This window comes from Struthio camelus, chromosome 11 (assembly GCF_040807025.1).
Source record: "Struthio camelus isolate bStrCam1 chromosome 11, bStrCam1.hap1, whole genome shotgun sequence".
NCBI classification, from domain to species: Eukaryota; Metazoa; Chordata; class Aves; order Struthioniformes; family Struthionidae; genus Struthio; species Struthio camelus.
In genome coordinates this window covers 27,454,751-27,480,941 of record NC_090952.1, presented here as the reverse complement: position 1 = coordinate 27,480,941, position 26,191 = coordinate 27,454,751, and the positions used below count along the sequence as shown (strand labels likewise).

The 26,191-nt window shown below is 42.4% G+C and overlaps 1 protein-coding gene and 1 pseudogene across 10 annotated transcripts in view; one reads left to right on the top strand and one right to left on the bottom strand.

The window, feature by feature from the left end:
- The first annotated feature begins 1,846 nt into the window (after positions 1-1,846).
- On the top strand, positions 1,847-3,959 carry LOC104152368 (growth hormone secretagogue receptor type 1-like; annotated as a pseudogene).
- A 4,211-nt stretch (positions 3,960-8,170) lies between these two features.
- The window catches only part of LOC104152333 (fibronectin type-III domain-containing protein 3a-like), a 55,898-nt gene continuing 37,877 nt past the window's right edge, over positions 8,171-26,191 (bottom strand). For all 10 annotated transcript variants that reach the window (XM_068956644.1, XM_068956649.1, XM_068956646.1 and 7 more), the window contains 17 exons: positions 25,111-25,249; positions 24,010-24,063; positions 22,957-23,078; positions 22,698-22,872; positions 22,327-22,413; positions 21,880-22,018; positions 21,218-21,286; positions 20,855-20,973; positions 20,652-20,757; positions 19,919-20,094; positions 19,017-19,130; positions 18,201-18,350; positions 17,320-17,600; positions 15,081-15,293; positions 14,304-14,470; positions 12,880-13,001; positions 8,171-10,784 (listed from right to left, as the gene is read on the bottom strand). In XM_068956644.1, the coding sequence (XP_068812745.1) occupies positions 10,467-10,784; positions 12,880-13,001; positions 14,304-14,470; positions 15,081-15,293; positions 17,320-17,600; positions 18,201-18,350; positions 19,017-19,130; positions 19,919-20,094; positions 20,652-20,757; positions 20,855-20,973; positions 21,218-21,286; positions 21,880-22,018; positions 22,327-22,413; positions 22,698-22,872; positions 22,957-23,078; positions 24,010-24,063; positions 25,111-25,249 (2,551 nt within the window). In that variant the 3' untranslated portion in view covers positions 8,171-10,466. The remainder of the gene's footprint in view (positions 10,785-12,879; positions 13,002-14,303; positions 14,471-15,080; positions 15,294-17,319; positions 17,601-18,200; positions 18,351-19,016; positions 19,131-19,918; positions 20,095-20,651; positions 20,758-20,854; positions 20,974-21,217; positions 21,287-21,879; positions 22,019-22,326; positions 22,414-22,697; positions 22,873-22,956; positions 23,079-24,009; positions 24,064-25,110; positions 25,250-26,191) is intronic.

The following is a 26,191-nucleotide window of genomic DNA, read 5'->3' as shown; positions in this document are numbered from 1 at the left end:
CCTCTGCCCCGACGCGACCCGGCTGTTTAACGCCACCCTTGTGGCCAAAGACAAACCAGCCGGGTGCGTTCGTTTGTTAGTTAGTTCCCTCCATTAGCGACAATGGAGGGAAACTTGTTGGATTGTTGGTATTCCCAACGCTACCGCAAGGAGAGAGCGCGGCAGGCCTGACTTTTCAAGCCTGAGCGCTCGCAGATAGAGCCGTTGCGCTGCTCTGTCCCTCTTCCACCCGCCCGCACCCTCAGCGTGTTCGTCGTCGTCTTCTCCTGCCGCTGAAGCTCCCGGCGGAGCGGGCAGACCTCCCCGGGCGCTTCGCGGAGGCCGGGCGGGCGGACCGGGGCTCCCTTCCCTCCCTGCCTCCCTCCCCGGGGCAAAGCGGGACGCAGGGGGTTGTGTCCCTGCGGTCCGGTCGCAGGCGGCGTGCCGCCGTGTTGTCCCTAGCCGCGGCCCGCCAAGGGAAGCAGGGTGGGCGCAAGCGGCAACATCCCCATGAGACCGGCTGACGAACCGGGGCGGGGGGGCAAAGAGCCAACGTCCTCCTCGGAGCCAGGGGAAATAAACAGCCGCTAACGTGCGACCCGGCTGCAAAACGTGCAGCAGAGGTGGGATTCTCGCCCTGCTTCCCATCTCTGGCCCAAGGACCCTACGGCGCGCCTGGAGAGCAGCAAGGCGGCGTGCGGAGACGCCGTCGGCAAGAGCCGGGCCCGGCCCGAGGCGGCCGCCCGCGGGCGCTGACCCTGCCCCGGCGCGGCGGCCGGGGCCCTCGGCTCCGAGCCCGGCGGTGCTGCGAGCCGTGGCCCGGCGGCCAGCGCGCCCCAGCCCGGGGTGTCCCCCCGGGGCGTCCCCCCAGCCGGGGCGCGCAGGCAGCCGGCGCGTCGCTGCCGCCGCCGCGGAGGCTCTGCGGCTGCCTCGGCTCTGCCGGCGCTGCAGTCCAAGTCATTTGACTTCCATGACTCATAGCACGTTACACAAAAACATCCTGCTAGGCGGGAACGAAGGATGAATTCCAGACGCTGGCCTTTAGCAACAAACAAAACCCACTTTTCTTCCTCCGCTGAGGAAAGAGGGGGAAGGGAGCCCCCCCCCCCCGCCTCCACGATTGGGCTGAAACTAAGCGCAACCCGGTCACCTGCTGCCACTGCCGTTTATTCCTGATGTATTAAAAAAAAGGGACGATACTGCACATTGGTGGTGGGCTCCAGGGTTAGCCGAGGGCGCACCGGGAGGCCTGACGTGCCCCCCCGGGCCAACCCTGCTGCGAACAGTGACCTTCCGGGCTGAGCCGGCTGCCCCGACGCCAGGGTTTCTGCCCAGCAGGAAAGCGGGTCGCTTCCTCGCCGGGCCGCATGCTCAGCTCCGGCGTCGGGTCACCGCGCAGGGCCGGGCTTTGGCGATTTGTTCTTAGGAAAGTTTTTGCAGCGGCGTCTCAGGTGCAGCAAGGCACGGCCTTTGCAAACCGATTGCTTTTCTTCTCTTTTTTTTTTTTTTGAGGTGGTTAGGTGCCTTTTGAAAAAACACGGTCGGTGCCCCCGTCTCTTGGGACCGGCAGCAGCGATCTCCCTAGCGCTGAGAGCGAAGCTCCGTCGGCATAATGCCCTGCCTGCGCTCAGCCCTGACCTTTCAAGCCCGCAAGCCCCACGGCTTGGTCGTGCAGCGCGCTGCCTTCCGAAGAGCCTTGAAGAAGGAAAGACCGCGAAGGGTGCAGCTCGGAGGAGAACAGGCTGAGATCGCGGGAAATACAGGAATTTCCTGGGGCCGCGGCGGGACGCATCCTGAGCTGCCTGCCGGCGGTGCGCCGTTTCCCCCCCAGCTCCCCCGAGTCTTCCCTGGCCTTTCCGCTGGCTTTGGCCCGCTTTCCCTCTTGCCTCCCCCACGCTGGCACTTACCAGCTCGTAAGCTCTGCTCTTCTCCGAAGTGGAAAGTAAATCAGGGCTTAAGCGTCAGGGCTGCCTCATTTTTAAGAGTGATGTCGAAATGAAGACGTTCCCATCCTATCGTGGCAGTCTCATTAAAACGCTGCCAGTAGACGTTTCGCAGGGTAAGGAGAAAAGCAGAGCAAAGCGTGCGTGTTCAACACGGCCTCGTTAGCCGCGTGTAGATGGAGGGGAGGAAGATGGATTACTCCATAATGGTCCATAAAACGACGACAAAAAAAATCAAAGTGCCCCAACCCGGTTCCTCAGAAATTGTGCAGGGAACTCCGGCTGCTCCGGGAACCTCCTGGCACAAAGCGCACCGAGGGCAGAAGAGTCGTTTGGCATGTTGCAGTGCAAGTGCCCTGTGTCTGCCCGGTGCCGGGACCACCTGCAAACCTCCCCGCTCCTTGACAGAGCCGCACGGAAACGCTCTTCTCAGCCTAAAGACTTCCTCTCCCTGTGGCTTGCAAATGCTGAAAGAATCTGGCAACTGCTGAACAAGATGCGGAGGTTTTTTCCTGTCCGGCTAGTGTCAGGCTGCACGGCCTCTCCTCGCACTTACTCTGCTGCAGATGTCTAGCGACGGCACCGGATCCATCTTGAAAGCCAGGCACTTAGTGGGGTTCACAGGACTTGAAAGGAAATGTAAAAATTGGTACTTTTCCAATCACTGTGAAGCTGCTGGTAAAAACCAGGAAGGGTAAATATGAACTTTATAATGGTAAATATTGTTTTTAAAAGGTTGCATCTAGAAAACGCTAGATGTATGACTCTGATATCCCTCCGCATTCTCATAAAATGGACTAATCGTCATCTACATGTTTAGCTTCGTTTGCTAAACGTTTACGAACGTCATTTTGATTTGTTTTTTTAACTGATCACTGAAGAACCGTTGTGTAGCAGCTTCCCTGGCGCTTGGACGCGCGGGACAGAACGTGGCTCTTGCTTGTCACGAAGCCGGTTTCCAGCGCAAGGGTACGCGCAGCCAGCCCTTCCCTCCGCTTTGAAGCCAGGAATGGGCTCCGTCTCCAATGGCAGCCACGCCAGAAACGACACCGACTGCTATGAGGATCAGTCTTTTTCTTTGTTTGACGTTCACGTTTTGGTGCCTGTGACTATGATTTCCATCCTCTTGTTTTTCTTGGGAGTTTCTGGGAATTTGATAACAATATTACTTTTCGACCGCTCGCAGGGAATGAGAACGACCGTTAACATGTACCTGTCCAGCATGGCGCTGTCGGACACCCTGGTTTTCCTCGGCCCGCCTTCGGACCTCTACCGGATCTGGAAGTACAGACCGTACATATTCGGGGATTTTCTCTGCAAGTTCTTAATCTACCTGAGCGAAACGTGCACGTGCTGCACCATCCTGCACATCACGGCGGTGAGCGTGGAGCGGTGCCTGGCCATCTGCTTCCCGCTGAGAGCCAAAGCCACGATCACGAAGCGCCGGGCGAAACGGGTCATCCTGGCGCTGTGGGGCCGCTCCTTGCTCAGCGCCGGCCCCGTCCTCTCTTCCTCTTCGGGGTGGAAGAGCGCGACGGCAGCCTGCCCCGCGCGAGCCGGGAGTGCAAGCAGGCGGAGCGCGCCGCCCGCACGGGGCTGCTGGAGACCATGGCCTGGGTCTCCACCCGTTATTTCTTCCTGCCCACGCTCTGCTTGACTCTGCTCTCCGGGCTCATCTGCAGAAAGCTGTGGCGAAGCCGGCGGCGGCTGTGGGGGCGCCAGGCGGCGAGCAGAAAAAGGTCAAAATGCTGGCTAAGAGTGTTTTAGAAAGCCGGTCGGAAAAGCTGCCTTCCCTGATCGCTGCCGCGGGCGAGCGGTAGCGACGCGGCGGGGGAGAGGGGGGATGCAAAACTCGCAGGTTCGCCACGATTTTAAATCGACGGGTTTCTGACTTGGGTTCCTAGCTTTTCCTGCTGCGAAGGGGCGTCCCCGTCCGAAGCGGTCAGGCTCGCGATCGTCTTGCACTGAAGGGAAGCAAATCGGCGTGGCTTCTGCTTGCTTTGAGACCACGTTCCTCTTCTCTACCCGCCCTCTCTGACCCTGCGGGATTAAAGAGACGGGAAAATCCTGTGACTTAAAACCGGCTCAGGCGCTTCCCCTCTTGTAGCAAGGAAGGGCTGTAAAGCCACTTCCCCTGCGCGATATAGAGAGCTTAGCGACTCCGGTTCGGCCAGGACGGTAACTGCCCGCGTGTCTGGGTTCACTTGAACGTCATCTTTATTCTGCCCCAGCGGGTGCCTGTGGCGTGGGGCAGATTCAGGTTTTGGCTCTCCTGCCCGCGTTACGGCGCACCCGAGAGCCCCCCCAGCAGCCGCTACGGAGGTGGCTTATGCTGGGTGTCCCACCGCCAGCGTCCCGGCCCGGGCGCGCGCGCTCACCCGCGGCGGGAGCGGCGCCTCCGTCCAGCGTTTAACCCCTCCAAAGCGGTGCCGGTGCCAGGAGTCACAAGGAGGGCCAACGAGGGCCCATCTGTCAGGCCTCGAGCAGTCCGCGCGCTTTTTGGGTATCTTTCTGCAATGGAAAACGTTCCAAAGATTAGCCCAAGGCTTGAACACAAAATAGGTCCCTTTTCAGTTCCCTACGAAAAACTCTCCCCCATCCCTCCAGCCCCTCCCTCCCAAGCCCCCCGCACCAGAGGCGCGTTTTCGGCAGGGACCCAGCAGCACCCACAGCTATAGACACCTGCAGGAAAACAGACCGCAGCAGAACAGTGCAGTCTCGCTACTCATCAGCTGTTTCCGTCCAGTTTGTTTTTTTTTTTTTTTTTTTTTGCTTTTTACGTGCTCTGGTTTCCCTCCTCTTCCTCAGTGTCTCACGGCACCTCTTGAGCCCCAGCTTCCTCGACTGCTTTGCGGTTTGCTCCCCTTTTCTGTCTCCCCACGCCTCCCCTGTTCCTCCCCCCTGAGACCCATCGCAGGATTTCAGTGACGATTCACATTTTTAGGACAAGAGTGGGCAGTAGCTCCTAATCTAAGCACAGGCCTGAGGCTGCTGAGGCTTTGCCTCTGCCCGATTTGATTCCTCATCTCCACTGGGCAACATGGGTGCAGAGAGCCCTATTCTAGTTACAGTCACTTGGGTGTGCAACCTTAAACCCATGTTGCCTGAGGTCAGCAGCAACCACAGCACAACTGCTCGGGAGCTGCTCGGGAGCTGCTCGGGGCAGGAGGTCTTGTCTTTGCTGGGGTAAATATTGCAAGCTGATGCCTCAGTCATTAAATAGTTTAAAGAAGCAGACGAAACTATGCTCAAAATGACTAAACTGTATTCTCTTCCTCCTTTAGCGGCCGTAGTCTTGGCCTTTGTACTGTGTTGGCTCCCGTTCCATATCGGCCGAATCCTCTTCGCCCAGACTGAAATCATCCTGTATGACCTCACGCAGTATTTCAACCTCCTCTCCATGCTTCTCTTCTACCTTGGGGCTTCTATAAACCCAATACTTTACAATGTCATGTCACAGAAATATAGAAGAGCAATGACCAAAATCCTGCACCACAAGCAAACTTGGCACTGCAGGAGCCTGACCAGGAGTGAAAAGGTTTCTTCAGAAAGTGCAGAGCTCGGTTCTTTCCTCTAAAGTGTTCAGCGTTGACTTAATTCTGGCAGCCTAAGCATTTTGAGAGCCAATATGGTGTGCCATGGGTTAAAATCCTGGTAGACTGTGCACCTTGCTGATTGGAACATGTTTTAAGGCTGTCCTCTGAATGTGAGGACTTACTTCTCACTAGATGTTTCCTGAGATATATTTATGACATTTTAGGAGGGTTAGAGTCAATTCAAATTATTTCTACAAATAGGGGCAGACACTGGGAAAGGCTGGGCTATTCTCTTAAGTGAACCTAGCAGCCACATTTGCAGGCTTAACTGTCCACAAAGCTCCTGTTTAAGGAATTCATCTCTCAGTTTTTTGGACCACAGACTTTGGTAAACACAGGCTTCGTGAAACATAATTCCTTATTTTATTCCCACAGAAGCTACAGAGATGAAGTTGAGTCTAGCTGTTTTGCTTTCAGCAAATAAATACAAGGAATGCAATCTGTAAGGTACCTGAAAGGAAAGCGATAGGAAAGTATTTACCTGTTGGGACTGTGAAAGCATTGCTGCCTTCCCAGAGACTGATTTGTTACTCACCCTTCAGGTCTCTTGAGCTGCTTCCTTCATTTTCAGTCTTTTATCCTGTTCTTTATTCAAACTATACCTAGCTTTCGGCAAAGTCAGGCCCCATCTCTGCTAAGCACTACGCAAACGCGTAGCAAGAAACAGTCCTTGCCTTGAGAGCTCATCGAAAGAGAAGAGGGACAAACTGCAGATACTGGAGACTGCTGGGGAGGGAAACAAGAGCGGAAGGTATTTGCCTGTTTTCCTTGTTTGTAAGGCAGATAGGCAAACACTGAGTCCAGCTCCCCAGTGCATGGTCTGCCCCAGCCATACTGACCTCACAGGAACGGGCTCAAGGAATGGCGTTGTTTGGTCCCCCAGACCAACGCGTCTGCTGGGAACCAGGACAATATTGTGTTCAAGCAAGTCTTCCTCTGCGGAGCCTGATGAGAAATTATTTTTGCAAGAAATTCTGTGGAGGCCTGACTTTGAGAGTAGAGCGTACGTCCCACGCGTCACCAGTGGCACTTGTCATGAGCGATCATCCAGGGAAGCAGGGCAAGAAGTGACAGCGCAAGGGTAAGCCCACTCCCTGCCAGTCCTCAGAGTAGTTATTCCTATGCCATTTTTGACTGTGTGTGTCTAATCTGTTTTTAAAAACCTGCAGTGATGGGGACTATACTACTTTCCTGGTGTTTCTTCCAGTAGTTTCCGATCCCTACCTGTTGAAAGTCTTCTTTAACAATCCAGCCCTGCTGAAAATGAAAGCCCGTTCCTTTTCAGGCAGAATGGAATTATTCCCCGTCTTTCTTGGATACAGCCTTTTGCCTGTTGGAAGGCATCCCCCCCCCCCCCCCCCTTTAGCAACACACATACACAGACTTTCCAGACTTTCTTCTTTAAGTCACATGGGTTCCCTCGAGACCACTGTCCATGCAGTCCTGTGGACCCTCTCTGTTAGCCTGCCTCTTCCTCAAAGCGCAGTACCCAAAACTGGAGCATCACGCTGCAGTGACAAACACCTGACAGACCCCCAGCTGAGCAGAATAATTACTTTTTGGGGTCACAGAAGGTATATTGTTTATGCACCCCAGTGCATAACATACATCATTTCCTATCCCTCCCCCCCCCCCTTTCTTTCTAAAGAAAAATAAAAACCTAATAGTGCAGACTCAGGTGGAAAGGGTTGACTCTTTCCTCGGAAGAACATTTACAGAAATTACTGAAAGCTAAACAGAACTTTAGAAGTGCTGAATTTCAGTATGCCCCTTTGCAACCGTCTGCTGTTCAACATGGGTTTCAGCCATGGTGTCCCCATACCAGCTTCCTAAGAAGGATGACCTGCAAAGGTCTGAACTTGTCATTTTGACAGGATTTACTGCTACGGGCTCACCAGTAAAGCAGCACCTCTGACTTCACTCGTGGGGCTGAGAGACCATAAAGCTGCTTCCGCACTCCCTTGAAAGGAGAAAAAACGTTCTCTAAAGGAACAAAAGTCTATACACCCTTCATGGCATGGGACAAAATGAAATGAAAGCAGTGGTAAATCCACTGCTTTGGCTTCATTTTCAGGACCAAAATGGTTGGCAGAAAAGAGCCAGTTTGCATTTTCCTCCTCTGCCCTGCAAGTGTTTTCACTGGCTGGAACCTGAAGTTAACTGACAGACACACAGCATCCTCTCCGCTTCCAATATAAATCCAGCTTCCTCAAGAAGAGTCCGGGGTATTAACGGTGTGTGTGTCCCCCTGGAAGTGACTCCAGGTGTCCTGCTCTTTCCATTGTGCTAAGTCTGAAAAACAACAGCAGAAGCGTCCCCAGGGGTGCAGCAGGTGGAGGGCATGGTGAGTAAGGATATGCTTCCTTTGAATAACATCAAAGTTGCCAAAACAGTATGAGACATCCATCAGAAACACCTTCCCCATCCAGAGATAAAATTTATGGACCTTAACAGATTTAGTCTTGGAATTCCCCCAAATAACTTTTCCTGCAGAAAGGTTTTTTTTTTTTTTTTTTTTTTTAAGGCAGCCCTTAACGCTCTTTAGTAACCATTCTAGACGCGTTTCTTCAACTTAAATTATACACTACACCCATGATAGGAGCGCTCCTGAATAAAGTTAAAAATCCACAAAAATACACAGCAACTCTGTAATCAAATTTGAATACATTTGTATTATTTATTGGCTGTATTAAATATATTATCTATTTGATAGTTACAATTTAGTAATACAATGCATGGCAGCTTTAACATAAGTTTGAGATACCTCAAAATTACAATACAAGAAAAATGAAAAGATACCTAATACATTAATGCCACTAGGATATATCATTCTGGAATGGATAATAGTTGATGTAAAATCTATATTACGGTAGGCTTTCCAGTATATTTTCTGGAAACGTGAACATTTTGTGGCAATTACAGAAGAACTTTATTTTACGTTTTAGGAGTCCTTGACTTGTTAGTATTTACTCTGCAATCCTAATTTATCTTTTAAAATTATCAGAAGTATTATTGCCAAATAAATCTCTACAAACTCCATTCTAAGAGTTAAAGAAATAACCCTTTGGCAATAGAGATTTGCTGAAGGCAGTCTTATTTGCTAAAAGTAGACTATGAAGAGAAATAAAGACAGATTGTAAACTCTTCTGCAAACTAAAGACACTAATATCCGTATAAAACTCTTCCAACACTGGAGGGAGAGATTTCTATGATATAATAAATGATTAACTTAAAGTTCTGCTACAAGTAGAACAATACATTCAAACATACATTTTCCAGGACTTTTAATCAAAATAAATAGAGTACAAAATGAAGAGTACATTTTGAAAAGATTAATTTCAGATTGCACCATAAATCTACTTTTAAGAGTATTAAGCGATACTATGTCATAATTTAGGTTTTCCACATCTGAAATACAACACAATGCCTCAAACTATAACGCAACATTATTCATCAACTGCCATAGGAGAAAGACCCTTAAAGTGATTAATTACTTGAAATACTGTAGCCTGTAGCACTATCACATCCAACATTCCACGTACAAGTGCATCGTTCTGACGTATATAAAGTGTAGCTGTAGTCTTTGCAAAATATGCTAAATCTAACTTTCTATGGCATATGCCAATGCTATTAGGAAGACCCATTCTGAAACATGTTCTAAATTTGCGAGTTCCAGCTTTCAGAATATTTGATATAAAGACAGCTGTCAGACTCATCTTTAGATATTTGCAAACAGATTTAACAAGAACAGTCATATGTAGTGCACAGTGTCCACAAAAAATAACCTCCAGACAAATATGACAAGTTTCAGAAAAGTTCATAGCAGACTGAACATCCTCATCTAGAAAACAATGGAATGTGAAACTGCTACCACTGGGATAGCAATTCATTTAAAACATTGTATAAATGTTATCTAAAAAGAGTTCTTTCATGTACAATTTGATAAGTCAGATTAAGTTAGAAGGGCACCCAAAAGCAGTTTCAACTTTTTATTTTTAGGTTAATAATAGTACAAAAACATTTGCTCAGTTTGAGCCAAATAGTGTAACATTTATCATAAATGCACTCTTTCTCCTTAAAGACAATACCTGTGCTTTTCTGAAAACACTGCAAAGATTTAATCAGAAGCACAGGAAATTACTTTTCTCTCAGGCACTGAGAGTGAAATGTGGATTGGGCCAACAGCTGCTCACCAACAGCAGAAAGCATTTCATTCAGAAATGTACTATACAAAAGGGGCCTTTTTTGCAATGTTACATACGAATGCAATCGCTGTATGTACATTACGTCCTGCTAACATTTTGTCTAGCATTTTAATTAAAATCCTAAAAATGCTGGCACCCTCTACTCTAACGCTTGAAATGATTATTACTGAATCCCAAATATTAAAATAACTGTAAAGTAGTAATATCACTAAGTCAAAGTCAATATTTTGCTTTCCTTCTACAGTATATTAAATGTGGTATGCTCTAGTAATGTTTTGCAATACAGTACTGCTCTAAGCTTAAGCATTTGTGCTGCTGTATTTCATGTATACCAAACTACAACAATACCCGATTAAACATTGCTGATTGACTACCACTGCTCTAGTTGTACTTTAAAAGGACTTGTTCTAATAACGCCTTCTCTCTCGAACTGGCCAAAGGACCCCTACTTTGAATTGAGAGAGAGGAAGAGTGTGCACACACACCGGTGTGCATGATAAGGCAGTTTTTTGCTGTTTTATTAACAGCTAACCCTGATTACAGAGGACCCAGGATTACCCTTTCTACAAGAAATCTGTGTTCAGTATTTGGAAAGGATCTGCCAACCCAGCCTCACTGTTAGCCAGCAGCAAAAGAGGAAATGCACGTATTTATACATTTCCAGCTAAGATTTTAATTAGAACTAACCATAAATACCCGAAATAGCTTCTGTACAAAAAGCTGAGTACTGAGTAGGCTCTAGTCTACTTGATTACAAAGTACTGAATAACAACAGCAAATAAAATAGCAACCACTGCAAATCCGCAAAGAAGAACAATAGCAATGAAGCGCTCTTCACGTAACGTCTTCTTAGTCTCTGCCAATTCTGTCGTCAAATCAGCACATTGTGGAACCAGCTCTTGTTTCTGAGATGAGAATACTGTACTGGGACTGTAAGGTCCATACAGTTCTTGTGATCCAGTAGAGTCTTGGGACTGACGGCCAGCGCAGACTCTGATCCGATATTCACAGTTTGTCTGCAAGCTTGTGAGACGGAATGATGTCTCGGGCCCCTTGTACACCTAATAAGAACAAGAAGAGTGAGAACCACTTTAGATGTGCTTCATCTTACAAGCAGTAAGCGATACTTTCCACGTAGCATTCTGCTGCATGACAAAGGCAACGCTGGACAAGGCCTGAAGTCATTCTCTTCCAGCCAACTTGAGGGCTCTTGAAATAAAAATCTCAGCTTTCATTTCTGAAGGGTGAATAATCAAAAGCATCCCATCATGCTCCACTGAACAGTGACAGATCCCAAATCTGGATTTTGGAGCTCGGAAAAAACACAGTCCTACAGTGCCGACAAACGTGGGGCAAGTGCTGCCTTGACTAACAAAGACAGTGACACTACAGACCATAAGATTTAATAATCAAAGCACCAAGGGAAATGCTATGTATATATGCTATATTCACTTCTGTATAACTCTCCCAGTGACTCTCTGCAGTCATTTGCTTTTACAGTACAAGCAAAAGGTCAGTAGAGAACTGAAACATTAAGATCTTCACTTTATAGATCAGCTCCAATTAAGTGAAAGGAAGAGTACAAGAAAGTAGAAATTGGCTTGCCAAAATCAGGAAGAACAAACAACTGTGGTCAGATCAAAGGTTCATCTGGTCTAGTGACCAGCTGCAGCCACTGGCAGGTGCAGACATTCCACAGGGAAGTCAGGCTTCCTCCTCAAGTTTTGTGTACCACATTTACACCAATTTAAAGGAACTGAACCCATCTGCTAAGGTGGTCAGAACTCTAGGCAGGCAAGACATACAGGTATACTCAGTGCATCAGATTCAAGGGCTGACCACCTCCTGGAAGAAAAAAAATGACCTTTCAGTACTTGTTAATGTCAAACACAGTGAAGGGATTACTGTCCACCATCATTTGTGGACCTACTGTCCTGAATGGATGAGTAGCTCCATAGTGCAAAGTAGCTCCATAGTGTAAAGCTCCACAGTAGCTCCATAGTGTAAAGCTATCATCGGTCCTTTTGGGATTGTCCAACAAAGTCCCACTGAGGACTGTATCAAACTGGAAAGCCTTTCAGCACAGATGAAAGGATGATGCCAGTCTTCTAAAATCAAACTCAGGAACCTGCTACAGAACCGTGCACTGCTCTGTTTGCTAGAAGCTGGCTGTTTCTTTTCAGGTGAGGACTACGGACTACAGACTTCTCTGTGAACTGGTAACTCAAAACTGTTTAGATCAAGGTCGTGGTGTGTTTACTTGGATGAGCTATGCTCCTCAATCCAAAGCAGGTGATCTTTGGAAGTCAAATCTTGCTTTCTATGTGACTGGCAAATCTTGAAGGCTAAGAAGGTTGTGCTACTATGCTGGTGCAGAAGCAACAGATGCTGTGTTGACTAGCCACGTTACAGAGAGAATCTTTGGGGAAAGACCCTCCATAACAAGAGAGCATTGCCAATGAAGTGCAAGTGTTCTTCCAAAATAAAATGCAATCAACTGAGCAGGATTAGACCTGAAAACAAGGATAGCTGAGACACAAACAACTGCCATCTGATACTACAATGAGGAACTAGGATCTGAAAAAGATTGACAGAAAATGAGAAACACACACCCATTTGGGCACATGGATGTACTACTCATGCATGTACTCATGCATGTGGTGTTAAGAAAAAAAAATCCTTGAACATCAGCAGAGCTTATGCAGACCCACACCACACTAAATCAAGCACCTCAAAAGAGAAATGACAGACCTGTGTGAGGGGAAGAAAAAAAAAATCCTTTGTTGTTTAACAAAATTCTGCATTTTAAAAAAAGAAAAAAGGAGTACTTGCAGTTGGGTAGACCAAATTAATCTCAAGACAAACACTCAGAGAAGACTGCCCACCCATTATCTGCCCAATCTTCAATGCCCAAAGATACAATCTGCAGTTTCATTACTTTCCTGGGATGTGATTAAAAATGCATGACTCGCATGAAGAGGTTTAAAAGTACTGCTCTGAACACGTTTGAAGTAAGTTAAACAAAGGAGACAGGAATTGTAATGTATTTTGGAAAAATTTACTATTGAAACTATAATCACATTTGGTAAAAATCAAGAGGAAAAGTATTATAAATCTTTTTCAAAGTAAAAATTAATTATGTTGATAAAAAAGTACCTGATCAAACTCTCTCCCAGCAGCAAGCTGAAGGATGTAAACAATGGAATCTCCTTTCATCGGCTGTAAAGGTTCCCATGTGATTTCATAAGTGTTCTCTTCCAGCTGATTTGCTTTGGGTGCTAGAAGAAAGTGATTTGTTGGTATTTTAGGAAAGAGAACAATGGTCTTAACAAATGTTCTTGCCTTTTCCAATTAGATGGAAAGAAAAAGGGCCAACATTGTTAATTACTACAGTGACTTATATTCACAGTTAGTGTGTTAAGGGGGCAATGAACCGCTTACTTAAAGAGTTCATCTGACACCTCAAATAGAAACTAGACAATTTTGTTTCTAACTAAAAATAAATTCTCTTAACATAGAGGGCAGCACCAACAAGACTTTTTAAAATTTTTTAAAGGCACAGAGTATTTGGGGTCGGAAGGGACCGCTGGAGATCATCTGATTCAACCACCCTTTCTCAAGCGTAGTTAGCTACAACAGGTTGCCCAGGACCATGTCCAGTCAGGTTTGAGCATCTCCAAGGAGATACTCAAATCCTTCATCTTTTCACTGGTTTCACGGACAATAAGGAACTTTTTCCCACTCTGGCTTAGAATACACTTTGATTTTGTACATTTTCCATTTAACGTGTATCAGTTCTAATGCAAGTGACTGGACAATTTAAATCTAAAACCTTAAGAAGGGTTTTCCAATACATTTGGTAACAATGTAGAGGTAACAGTCGTTCTTAGAGGTAACAGACATTCAGATCATTCTAAGGAATTAAGATTTTCATTTTGTATTACCTTCTTTTTCTTTGCTATATTTCATGACATAAGCTTACAAAACGATAAGTGTAACCGACGCTTATTACAATAATCTTCCTTTTTAGCTGACAACACGAGCTGCTAAAGCCTAATGCTTGTCCAGATGAGTAAGCGCTTTCAAATCCCTAGGGAGAACAGCATTTATGCCCCCCATATCTCCAGAGCTGAAATTAAATGCCATAAACAAGATTCAGTAAACTGATTTTCTTGCAAGTACTTAGCATTCTGATCTTCAGAATGACCTTCTCTAGAACGGATCTTTAACGTTCACATTATGAAGATCAGAGGATGCATTTGTATTGTGTTCTCATTTGCTTACATGTTGTTGTAACTTGTATCAAATGATAGATACCCCCCAAAAAACAGTTGAAAATGGGTAGAGAATCCATCTCCACTGTTAAGGGTGGAAGGGATACAGTGCGGGAGACGGCCACACGCTCGTCTTCAGCCAGTAAAGCCCTTGTTATAACAAGATAATGCTCAAACACAACTAGTCTTTGTTCTCTGTCCCACAGAGGTCATGGAAAGAGGCTGGATCAGGAAATGAGTTAGGTTTAAGCATTTAATATACTACATAAATAGCTCGCAGAAGTTTCTAGTGCTGTGTGAGCTCACCTTTAAGAGGTGCTGGTGGAGACTTAGTTGTAGTGAAAGCGTAAACTTCAGAAAATTCCCCCTCTCCAGCATCATTATATGCCTGGATTTTAAAATAGTATGTAGTGGATTCACTGAGTCGCTGTACCTTGTATGTATGACAAGGACCACTATAAACAGTAACAAACCTGGAAGGAAAAGAAAATATATACAACTTGGAATTACTCAGTAATCTCAAATTTCTATGTTAACATTGCAAGTGAGCTTGGTGAACATTTTCATCTCTAAATTTACTACAAAAATAGTGACAATACATTTCTCCTTACCCCAGCTTACTTACATATATGCATTAAGAAATGTTAAGCAGTTCAAACTCTGCTATTGTCATCAATGGTTCACGATCCACATTAAATCGCCAACACACAACATCCATACTAGTGGAAGCCTTAATTTAAATTCATGAAGCATTTATGCAACCCATGCAGGCACTAAACTATAGCCATGCACAGGTTACCACTGGAACTACATGACCGAATTCTTGATTTCGACCAAGAGAACGACCTTTGCACATACAAGATACATTTGGAATAAGTTAAAGAACAGTTGTCACAATGGCTATTAACACCATTTCCGGATGAAAGATGCGATGCAAAAATTGAACTTAAGGGGCAAACTCAGGATGTCTAAATGAGCTTTTCCATTACTTACTAGTGAAAACAAAGGTAAGAAAACTTAAAGTGTGTTGAAAACTCAACATCAAGTTGTTAAGCAATAACAACAACCTTTTAATTATCTTACCTGCCAAACCTGTCCTCCATCTGCAAGTTGAATTGTGTAGGGTTGGTGATTAAAGCTCTGCTAGGACCTTCACCCCATTTAAGTTTAAGGCTCTGGTAGCTGAAGACCACACATTCAAGATGAGGGGGGTCAGGAGGTAGTGGTTTTGTTTTGGCTTTAATGGAATGACTGAAAGGACCAACTCCAAAGCTGTTTATGGCCTGTATTCTAACTCTAGAAATGTGAGAAGAGCAGCTCTATGAGTAATTTACTGAAGTCCTGAAAAAAATACTAGGTAAATGAGGTGAAAGTTAACATTTGTAGAGAATATGGCTACAAACAACACAACAATTAAAATGCAGTTAGAAATTAACTATAAAAGATAATCTATTTCAAAATGAGTCAAAATAATTACATTGTTTTCCAACATAACAAAACATCAATGTTTCTCAGTATTGTTCAGGTTTATTCTACACAATGGACAAGTGCCCAGGTCCTCCACATCATCACCTTAACCTGAACTGCCTGCCTCTCATTGATGATGAAGTTCCATAATCTGAACTGAACTTGAACCAAAGCTAAAGACACAATATAAGAACAGCTACCCTATCCATGCATTCATCCTCTTTTGGTGAGATGCTAATCATCCCACCATTTATATCACTTCTGAATAAAAAATTCTAAACCCACAAAAATCTACAATAACGTCTTGGATTTGAGATAGAACGACCATCTTAACACAGCATTCCCTCTTGCCTCTAAACATCACGGTTTAAATCTGGCTATGACTTTTTTAAAAAAAAAAAAAAAGAGTTGCTGAATAAATAAGGGAAATATTTAGCAAAAGCAAAAAATTGCATAATGCAGCTTATGTAAAGTCTGCATTTATTCCTCTTCCTCGACCCTTACAAAATTCATGTTTATATATTGCATACTGCCTAATTGCAGTGCAACCTACATAGGAATGTAACTTCCGTGATGTTTTCCTAACATTAAGTGCTAAGAAAGACTATTTCATGAATCACATCTGTGAAACACCTGTTCTAAAATTCAAGTCCTATTTGCCTTTTTTTTTTTTTTAAAAAAAAAAAGCATATTAGTTGGACATTATGGACAATAAAGAAAAAAAAGACGATATTACAGAATATAGGGGATCTAAAGCTCTTACAGGCAAAATGGTAGCGCATACCTGACAGCACTGCCAAAACCATATTGCAGGATTGTACAGCAAAGTATGAGTGACGTTTTATATTTTAAGATAAGTTTGTCTTCAAAAGTACAATAAAGGCAGCTGTTTGGAACTTGATGGCTTATTGCTAGCATCCTAAAGGTGAAGGCTATCACCTGAAGTGCTACTACATTTCATGTGCCAGGCAAGAGATTTCTCATGAATGCTACCCAATAATCGTGTCAACAGCCAGAGGAAACTCCTGTTCTACATATCTTAGTGAACAAAAAGTAACTGAAAGATATATAGGAAGTGAGACAAATGCAGTTACTGACCATTTCATGAAGAAATCTCTCAAGTTTCTTTGTATCTCCCATAATGTCCTGCACTGGAGGATGCCAGACACAGGACACACAACTAGCCAAGCATCATCATTTCCTACTGAAATAATCACATCACTTAATTTCAGGCACTTAACTGTCTGAGTTATGAGCAGAGCTCCAAAGTAATTACCTAACTCTCCATCGACTAAGGCCTTCAATCACTGTGTACCTCCTCTCTGCTAACTATATAGATCATAAGGAGAGAACTCCCTAACTCATTCTCCTATGTATAGTGTGAGAATTTAGGGAGTTTAAAAAGAAAGGAGGTTGCTTCCATGTCAATTTGTTTATAAGTACTTCACTCAGTGAGCCTTATCTGATGTGTTAGGAACGAATGCAGAATCCATCAATATTAAGGGAAGACAGCCAGGGAGGTCCCATCAAAGAAGAGTCAACTTAAGAAATGAGATCTCATGAAGCACTTGTGTTCTGTCCACGATGTATCAGTGACAGACTCTCGTTCTCTTCAGCAGCACAAAGTATAGTATTATTTAGAACTAACAGAATTTCTCTCTACTTCACATTTAGATGACCTCTCAGATCCCATTCACAGGGACTGGTTTGCTTAAGACTGCCCATTAGAAATGGCCCACTGCAAAATATGCTGTAAGCTGAATGAAGTTGCTACAAAACTTAAAAACACTGCTCTTAGAACTACGGATTGAAACTCTTACAAGGGCAGTTTCAGAATAAAACAATAAATTATCACCTGTACAGAGTGTCAGGCAGCAGATTCTCAAGAACATGGCTTGTATTTCTACCAACAGTTGCAAGCTGTTTTTCCCCATATTCTATATTATATCCAGTGATCTCTGACCCATGACAACATGGTTCTTCCCATTGAATTGCAAGGCACGTTGATAAAGGAAGAGACATTTCCATTTGATCCTCTTCAAGTAAATGCAGTACTGATACTGCTGCAGGCACTGATGCAGGGGTTGTAACCACACCAGTCTCACCAAACAACCCAGCTCCAGCGATATTCACAGCCTGAAAGACAGACCACATATTGTTTATTGAATCCACCTTTTTCTAGTCAGATAGTCACATCTATCATGCTTCCATTTTACATTTCATTAAAAGCAATTTGGAAGAACATGAACATTTTCCTAAATAAAACGTAAACATGTCAACCCAGAACTGAACACAAGATTTTACTTTTACAAGTGAGATTATAACCAAGCAGCACTGCTTGCATGACAGCTGAAAAATAGTGTATTTTGCAGCACTCTGTTGCCTAGGAAGAACAGTAAGTGACAGCTGTTAAACCTAAGCACCGTCTACTGAGGAATATGAAAGTGCAGTGGGAACACTCACTGAAGGTGGCTGATCACACCCATTTTGTGACATGAGAATGCTCAGGCAAAATGTTTGGTATTTAATGTGACACTAGGCCGAAACCTCGTTTCTAGATACGTATGATTAGGAGGGGTTGCAGAAGAAGGGAAAGTGTTCCTTCTAATTACCCTCTACACTGCATTCGTAGGTAAGAGTACATAATTTTGCCCATCTTTAGCTTAAATATTTCTCCAAACTGTTTATACTTGTTATTTTTTTTTTTAGTAATACAAAATAAAAGGCTTTTCATACCTGTACTCTGCAATAATATGTGGTTGCAGGTGTGAGACCTTTTACTTCATAGCTCAGGCATGAGCCAGTGTAAATGATATGCATTGATCCTTCCACCTGTCCCCAGTCCAGTCTGTATTCACCAATTTCTGCACCATTGCATGCAGGACTCTGTGGGTTTAAGTGATACATTTTCATTCAGCTATTACATATATGTACATGCTCACCATGCAAGCGACTATCTCTTGTTACACGGAACAAAGACATTAGAATAGAAGCACTGGGGTTCAAAACGCGAGGTCTCTTGAGAGAACTATCTTATTTCTCAACATCCGATGCTCAGCCTCTTTATTATCATTAAAACAGTGCTGGTATAATGTATCCATACATTTGAAGCTAGTATTGCCACAGCATACTGCATGAAGATGTCTTACATCCATGCTGTAAATTTAAATTCAGACCTTCAACAATAGCCAAGGGCATGACTGAAAGTTCAGCTTATTAAACGTTTTCCATCTAAATACATGGCTATAACAACAACACTATTCAGACCAGAATCTGTAATGACTCAAGATCTCTTACCACTTGGATGAGTTTAATATATTAGCAATATAATGCTAGTTACCATACCATGAGAAAGATTTAAATGTCACTGCTCATTCAGGTTAAGATGGAGATTCATAACTAACAAAACGTACAAAAACAATGCATGCCTCTGCCAAGAGATGTGTTTGAAATATTTCACCTACACATTGGTCATTTCTTGATTTCTGTGTATATATGTTACTAAAAGGCCAAATATTAATGTGTGCATTACAGAGTAGTATTAAAACCTACCTCCCACGACACTACAACACAAGTTGCACTCTTACAAGTTATCAGAGGTTTGCAACACTGATCAGGGGGGCCTGGAGCAGTAGAGATCTCTGCTTTGTCAGAGTGAGGACCGAACTGTAAGAAAAAATAATCACATGAACATACCAACAATAGTAGAGCAAAAATGGATGTGCAAGCGTATGACCTGAAGAAAAAAAAAATGTTTTTAACTTGAAAGGCAGTTAAATAGACGATCTCAGTGCTAGCTAGCTTCACAGCACCATCTAAAATTCCTTTCGGACAGTTTACTCTACAAATTGGCTCTGGGCATACACGCTATCTGTAATCCTCCCACTAACACACACTCCTATGGTTTCATAACTGCTCCTTTCCCTGTAGTCAGGATTTGGCTTCCAGAAGCAACTGGGTACTGTTTCAGAAGGACTTTTATCCAACCAATGTTTATCCCGACCTTGTTTAAACCTGCCACTCTGCACAACCCTATTCCCACACCGCCAATCTGCAAAGTCTATGCTAACCGTAAAACACAGGGCATTTTCTTAACGCACAAACATCACTCAGTGAGAAAGATAGGGTTTGCACTGCAGTCAAAGAAATGCCTAAAAAACAGAAGAGAATTACTAAAGCTAACTTTGTGACTAGTTAGCTTTGGTACCAACAATAATCTACTATACAACAACAAAAATGCAACACAGCAACAAACATTCCCTTAGTCAATGAGATTCAGTCCTTCCTTCAGCCCTATTTTACTGAATCTTCTTTACACTGTCTCTTTTTATTGTAAGAGCTTTTGCTCCTTCAATGAAACTACCACGGAACACAGTTGTAAAATATCAGGCTTCTAACACAACAGTACCGTTACTGTCCTTTGCATAACAAAAACTGATCAGTAGAGCGGTTACCCCAATTTTATTCGCTGCTCGTATCCAGAAGCAGTATGTTCTCCCAGGAAGTAGGTTGTTTACTGCACATTCCAATGCTGCACCCTGATATACTTGTCTGCGTTCATCTTGTTCAGAGTTTGCCATCTCTATGACATATTCTGTTACTTCTGAACCTCCATCTACAGAAGGTGGGCCTACGGAATAAAAAGTGATATTTTTTTCTGATATTAGTTTAAAGAAAAAATGGTTTCTGAAATTAGTTTCTAATTGGCCATCTCAAGCTACAAATCAGATGAATTCTAAAAACAGGAGTGCAGGTGTATCACCTATCTGAACAGGAATAATTCATGAACTTCTAATTTTTTTCCAGGTACTGCTAGATTAATTTAAGATGACCTTCTAGATATTTTTGCACATTTCCTTACAAGGATTTGTAACTTCACTACTTTTTGCTTGTCTCTTTTCCTGAGCTAAAAACAAAAGAATGAAGATTCATTTTTAAATTGCCAATAATAAAAGTCTGTAATGAGGCAGCCGGTAAGCCTTCTCAGAGGAAGACGTTTATGCGTTTAACTCTCTCCATATTATTGCAATGGTATGCATCACCAAACCAAAGCTGGATAGTGAGCTTTATGCTTTCTTAAAAAACTAATGACACGGGCTCCATTTTTTAAAGACTTCAGCAGACTTTTTGGTTTTGTTCCAACATTTAAAATCAGAAAAATAGTTGCTTAGAAACTCTGGCGCTTACCCCACTGTAAAGCGATTTCCTTGGGCTTGGCTTTGCCTGCCAGGCATGGAGCGTGACATGGTCCAGGAGGAACAGCTGATGTCGTAACAGTCAGAACATCAGAAACCTAGCAATAACGTATGAGTGGAAACACAAAACAGCATTTCACTAAAATATAGATAAAACACATCTTTCAGGACCAACATTTATCTGTTTTTTCTCACCTGGCTTTCACCACCTTTACTGATGCAGTAAACTCTCATTCTGTATGAAGTACCAGGCTTGAGATGGTCACATACATGTTCTCTGTGGGAACCACTGTATATGATTTCCCATTTACTTCCTAAGGAAAGAAAGACACTTTTTTAATATTGGGAAATTTTTGAAAAAAACTCAGCATTGAAAATCCCATCAAGAGAAGTATCAATTATGAAAATAATCACGCCACATAACCAAATATGTAAAGAAATACCATGTACAAACACACACAGTCATGCAAAACAGTTCAGAAATTGCTATAGCAATGAATAATGCAGATGTTCAGATACTAGCCATAGCTCAATTAGTATTTAAAGATGATTGCTTACCAATTAGAGTTTCTGAAATTTCTAAGAAGTACTTAAAAATGTCTGATCCTCCATTATCTTTGGGGGGTTCTGAAAGAAAGCAATATCTTAAAATAAATTTCAGAAGATAACGCGTTATTTTGTAACCAACGTTTTCAGAGAACATTCATGTAGAAAATTCAATTCAAACGGCAAAATAAAATTTAATCTACCTTTATATAAGTATAGTCATAAAATTAAAACTTATTCAAAGTGTTTTCCAGACCAATAATTTTTTCTATTACTAATTGTGATGATGCCAGGAGGAAGCACATGAAAAAAATGCTGATTTCAGGTATAAACTTTTATATTTTAAGAGCACATGAAAATTATTAAAGCATCACAGTAAATACAAAACAATTACAATGGCCAATAGCACTGAATGCTTTTTTAAATGAATAAAGAAAAACACTACTATGGTACTATGTATATACACACCCCCCCCCCCCATATCAAGCCCAGCTGTAAAACAAAGTCGCAACTTTTTTGTAGTGCAAAATATTTCTCTTAGAATAATGGTCTCTGCAGAGACAAATCATTAGCCTAAGAATTTTTCCTCTGTTTTCATAAACCTGTATTACTGAGTGCATAGACGCAAAACTATGAGAAATACTCAAAGACAAGACTAACAGAAGTTAACCTACCCCATGTAACTTTCACACTGTGCGAATGGATCTTTCCCTTTACAGTGGGTTTACTTGGAGGTCCCGGTTTGTCAGGATTGGTGCTGTGTTCTACTACTTCACTAGGATTACTTTTTCCTTCACTGTTGTAGGCAAAGAGCTGTTTCAGGAATGAACGGAATATACAACAAATGCTTGATTGAATAACGAGCAATATCTTGCTGATTTACAAAATTCTTCCATGCAAGAAAACAGGAAAGGCAAAAATTTAAAAAGGAAAATAAAATTAGCTAGTGCAGAAAAAAAAAAATCTGCTTTATATTATAAATCACCAAAAAGTATTACAATGTCAAAATTACCGTGGATAAATTAGTCACCATAGAAAGGGTCTTCACTTCATGAAAATGCTAAAACTCCAGAAATATATATTTATAATTAAATTAAAATATATATATATATAGTACAAACCCTAAACTTATACGAAGTACTCCTCCTAAGATTTCTTAAAGTGCAAGAGAGTTCATCTCCATTGTACTGTGGTTGGAAACCATAACCCTGTAAAGTAGACAAAAAAACAAAAACACTCACACTAAAGCAAACGCAGTCATTAGTTTTCCTTGATAAACCCAAAAAGTAGGAAAAATCAGTTTCTTTGCCCATTTATAAAATAACTTAATCTTCATTCTATTTTATGAATATGTGCAGTGCTTGCCAACTGTTGAGATTCTAGCACACTATTTTGCCTTATTTCATTTGGAGGCAAAATACAGGGTTAAATTTTTATTTAAGCACAACTGCATATCAGGCTTTAACATATATAAAACAAAACCAGTACTTACAGAACCTTCTTCTTCCATATCTAAACTGTAAGTCAGAGAGTCATCTGAAGACACCCCGTTAGGTGGGCTCCATTTTAACGACAGCCAGGTCACTCCTGCTTCAACAAGCAGAGGGGGCGATGGAGGTGGCGGGACAATTCCTGCTGTATAATATGTCACTGTCTCACTAAACCCACTGGAAAAGTATATTTAAAAAATGTTAACAGCAATAGATACAGTTGATGAGAAAATAAATCACGCAATATATTGTGTTCGTTACCTCATTCCAATATCATTTTTAGCAGCTAATCTGAGTGAATATTTTGTAGAAGGAGACAATTTGGTAAGTTTGTACTGCTTCAGATGCCCATAGTAGCATTCTTTGAAGGGTCCATTCTTCCCCTTTAAAGGAATGAGAACAACCTGAGTCATGTCCAGAGGGACTGTATGCTCCCTGTGTTAAGATCAACGCCTTCATCTTTGACTTTTCCTAAATTTCACTTCACCAAATTAATGGTAATAAGGAAAGGGGAAAAAAGTAGCCTAAAAAAACGTAAAAAGCTAAAGTCATCACAGTCATACTGAGTATTCCTGATAGTAAAAAAAAAATCACATTTTGAATGAGAAGCAAAATATCTGATGTTTCTGTGCTGGACATTTGACAAAAATGTAATAGATAACTGCAGTTGAGGATCTGCCACCACGAGTTTGTACATCATGACCTGCCGTAGGAATGAGTTACGAAGGTGAAGAGTTGGATCATTCCTGTCCTAGGATTCCTGGTGAGAGGGCTGGGAATATAGGAGACTTCCTAAAAAGCTCACAGAATGGCTTGCTGCAAAATTCGAGGATTTTCTAAATTAGCAATAAGCATCCAAACTCCATTTGCTGCTTGTCCAAATTAGGGCACAACCTCCCTCCCCCAAAACAAAACAAAACAAAAAAACCTTCTGAAGTTTACTATCACTTCAGAATATATTTTAGTTAAGAACTTCAAAATTTGAGTGATATTTGTAACAGCTACTGCAGATACAAGTCAAACGCTCATCCATTTAAACAGTGTACAGGAATTAATGACATTAGGAATGACAAGAATAAGATCGGGGAGTTTTAACCATCCTCTCAGAGCTCACCGGCTCTGAAGGGATTCTCTACCTGAATCACTGCTGTACTAGCCAATGTGATTCAAGGTTTTGATTTGGCTAGTCCCTTTAAAACTATCTGGACAGTTGCAATAAAAATAAGGATGATGTACCTAAGCAAAAAGTATTTCTAAGTAAAATTGCTCTGCAGATGCCATTGTGATTATTTTTTGTACTAGAAAAGGGCTTACCTCATCCCATTCTAAAAGGAAATTAGTTATTTTGGAACCATTGTCATTTGAAGACTGAAAATGAAGAAACAATAAAAAACAGTGAAAATCAAATTGTTGTATTTCACATACATTTTTACATACATTAACAAAACATTTTAATAATTGAATGTAGTATATTCCAACTGCCTTTTAAAGCCACGTATTTAAAGTTAGCGTACAGCTGAAAGGAGTCTGCACTATGCACACAGAACACCGCTCTTCCACAAACACACTTGTGATAATCTGAGACTCCTGTGGGCACAGACGTGCTCAGTAAAGTGGGCTAGAGAGGGTAAAAACTAGCAATTAATTTAATTGCTCTTTCCTGATGGTTCTCTGGGCTGCTATGCGGATTCTATTCATTTTGATGGCTTAGAATATGAACTTATGTAGTTTCATTTTATAAAATTATATTCCTACATTTTTAACTCGTGTCCTTGCATTTGGTATTTACCAGCTATCTGTCTGAGCAGTGTAAGCATTCAAATAACCAACACTTATACTTGCTATCACATATGCATTGGGAACTTACTGTACCTGTTGGGAATAGGTTATGCAAATAATTTACTAATTAATGTCATATTCAGCTACAAACCATTTTCCAGATATATGCATAGTTATAAGAAATATATGAGAAGACAAGCATACACACAGTTACCACCAACTCTTCACAGACTGTACTGTATAAATTCAAAAATTAATCTTCAAGGTAGCCAGAGGAATTAACGATGAGTTGCTTAGATTCACTACGAGAAGTCTGAATCATAACTTTAAGTCATATACATTTACCATGCAGGAACCGTAAGCAAAAATACGAATGCTGCATCCTTTCATACACTACCATTTTAGAAAAAAGCTTTTCTACTAGAGAGTTTATAGTTAGGGAGACCTGCTGCCAACTCTTACGCTAAATTCATACACGAGAAACTAAGTAGCAACAAAGAACGAGGAAGAAGCAATCACGATTTCAGTTATCAGTCTTCAATAAGCAACTTAAAAGTTCCAACATCTAAAAGAAATACCAAATAATTGACAAAGTAAAGGGAAATGTATCATACACAAATACATCAGATTGCTTACCTTCCACTGCAAACTCAGGCTGTTTTTGGTTCTGTTAATTAGCTTGGGTGCAGCTGGAGAGTCTGGCTCACAACTTTCTGTAGTGAAACTCACCAATTCTGAAACAGATTCTTTTATGGAACTGCTGGTTGCTGAAACTCTGAACAAAGGACAATTAATTAGAGTATGCTGTTAATGCATTAGCAACTGAAAATTTAAGGAAAGAGTTGTGAGTTTTAGAAATGCATTTAATTACAGGTAGTGGTTATAGAAAAAAAGAGACCAGACTGCTCCAGTCATTGGAAGTAAAGTGCCCAGTCATTCTTCTTTCCAATCACTGGTTCCAAAAGCTGACAGTATCAAGCCTTTTCAATCAGGAGTAGATAATAAACAGTGAGTTCATGATGTCAGTCCAGCTTCCAGCATGTTTACACCATAAGAAATACTATTATCCATTTCAGGTTCAGGGAGACAGACTGCATGCAGACGCGTGCTGACAGACTAGTCTGATGGAGTTCCACGTGGGTAAATCCATTAATTTTGAAGACTGCCCATTTGGCATCTTTTCTTAACTTTACAATTGTTTCCTTTTTAAACTATTATAACAACTGAAGAATCCTTTCTATTGTTCAGGCTCCTTTGACAGAAAGGATGTGGCAAGCTTTGTCTCTGCTGACAAAAACACAAGTCTCCTTCACACAGGTCTGTAGGCCTCTGGCCTTTGAGTAACGTTAGCAAGGTTACTCGCACAAGCGCTCTTTCCTAGTCATCACAGTGAGAGGGCAGACTGCATTTTATTTCATCACAGTAATGACATTTTAGTGATGAAATAAAGGAGGCATAACGAAAACTTGAACAAACATTACCAAAGCGATGAGATGGAATACCTGACTTGAAATTAACCGTTTGCTAAATGACCTTCTGATTCAAATACGGATGACATTTACTTGTACAAGTGTACAGAAACTAAAACAGGCTAAATTAGCTGTTCAGGCAATAAAGTCACAGCATGCACCAATATATAATTTGTCAAACGTGACAGAATCTCTGAAACAGTCATGCTCATTTAAGTTTGTTTTTGAAGAGCAGTGATTTCACTTAT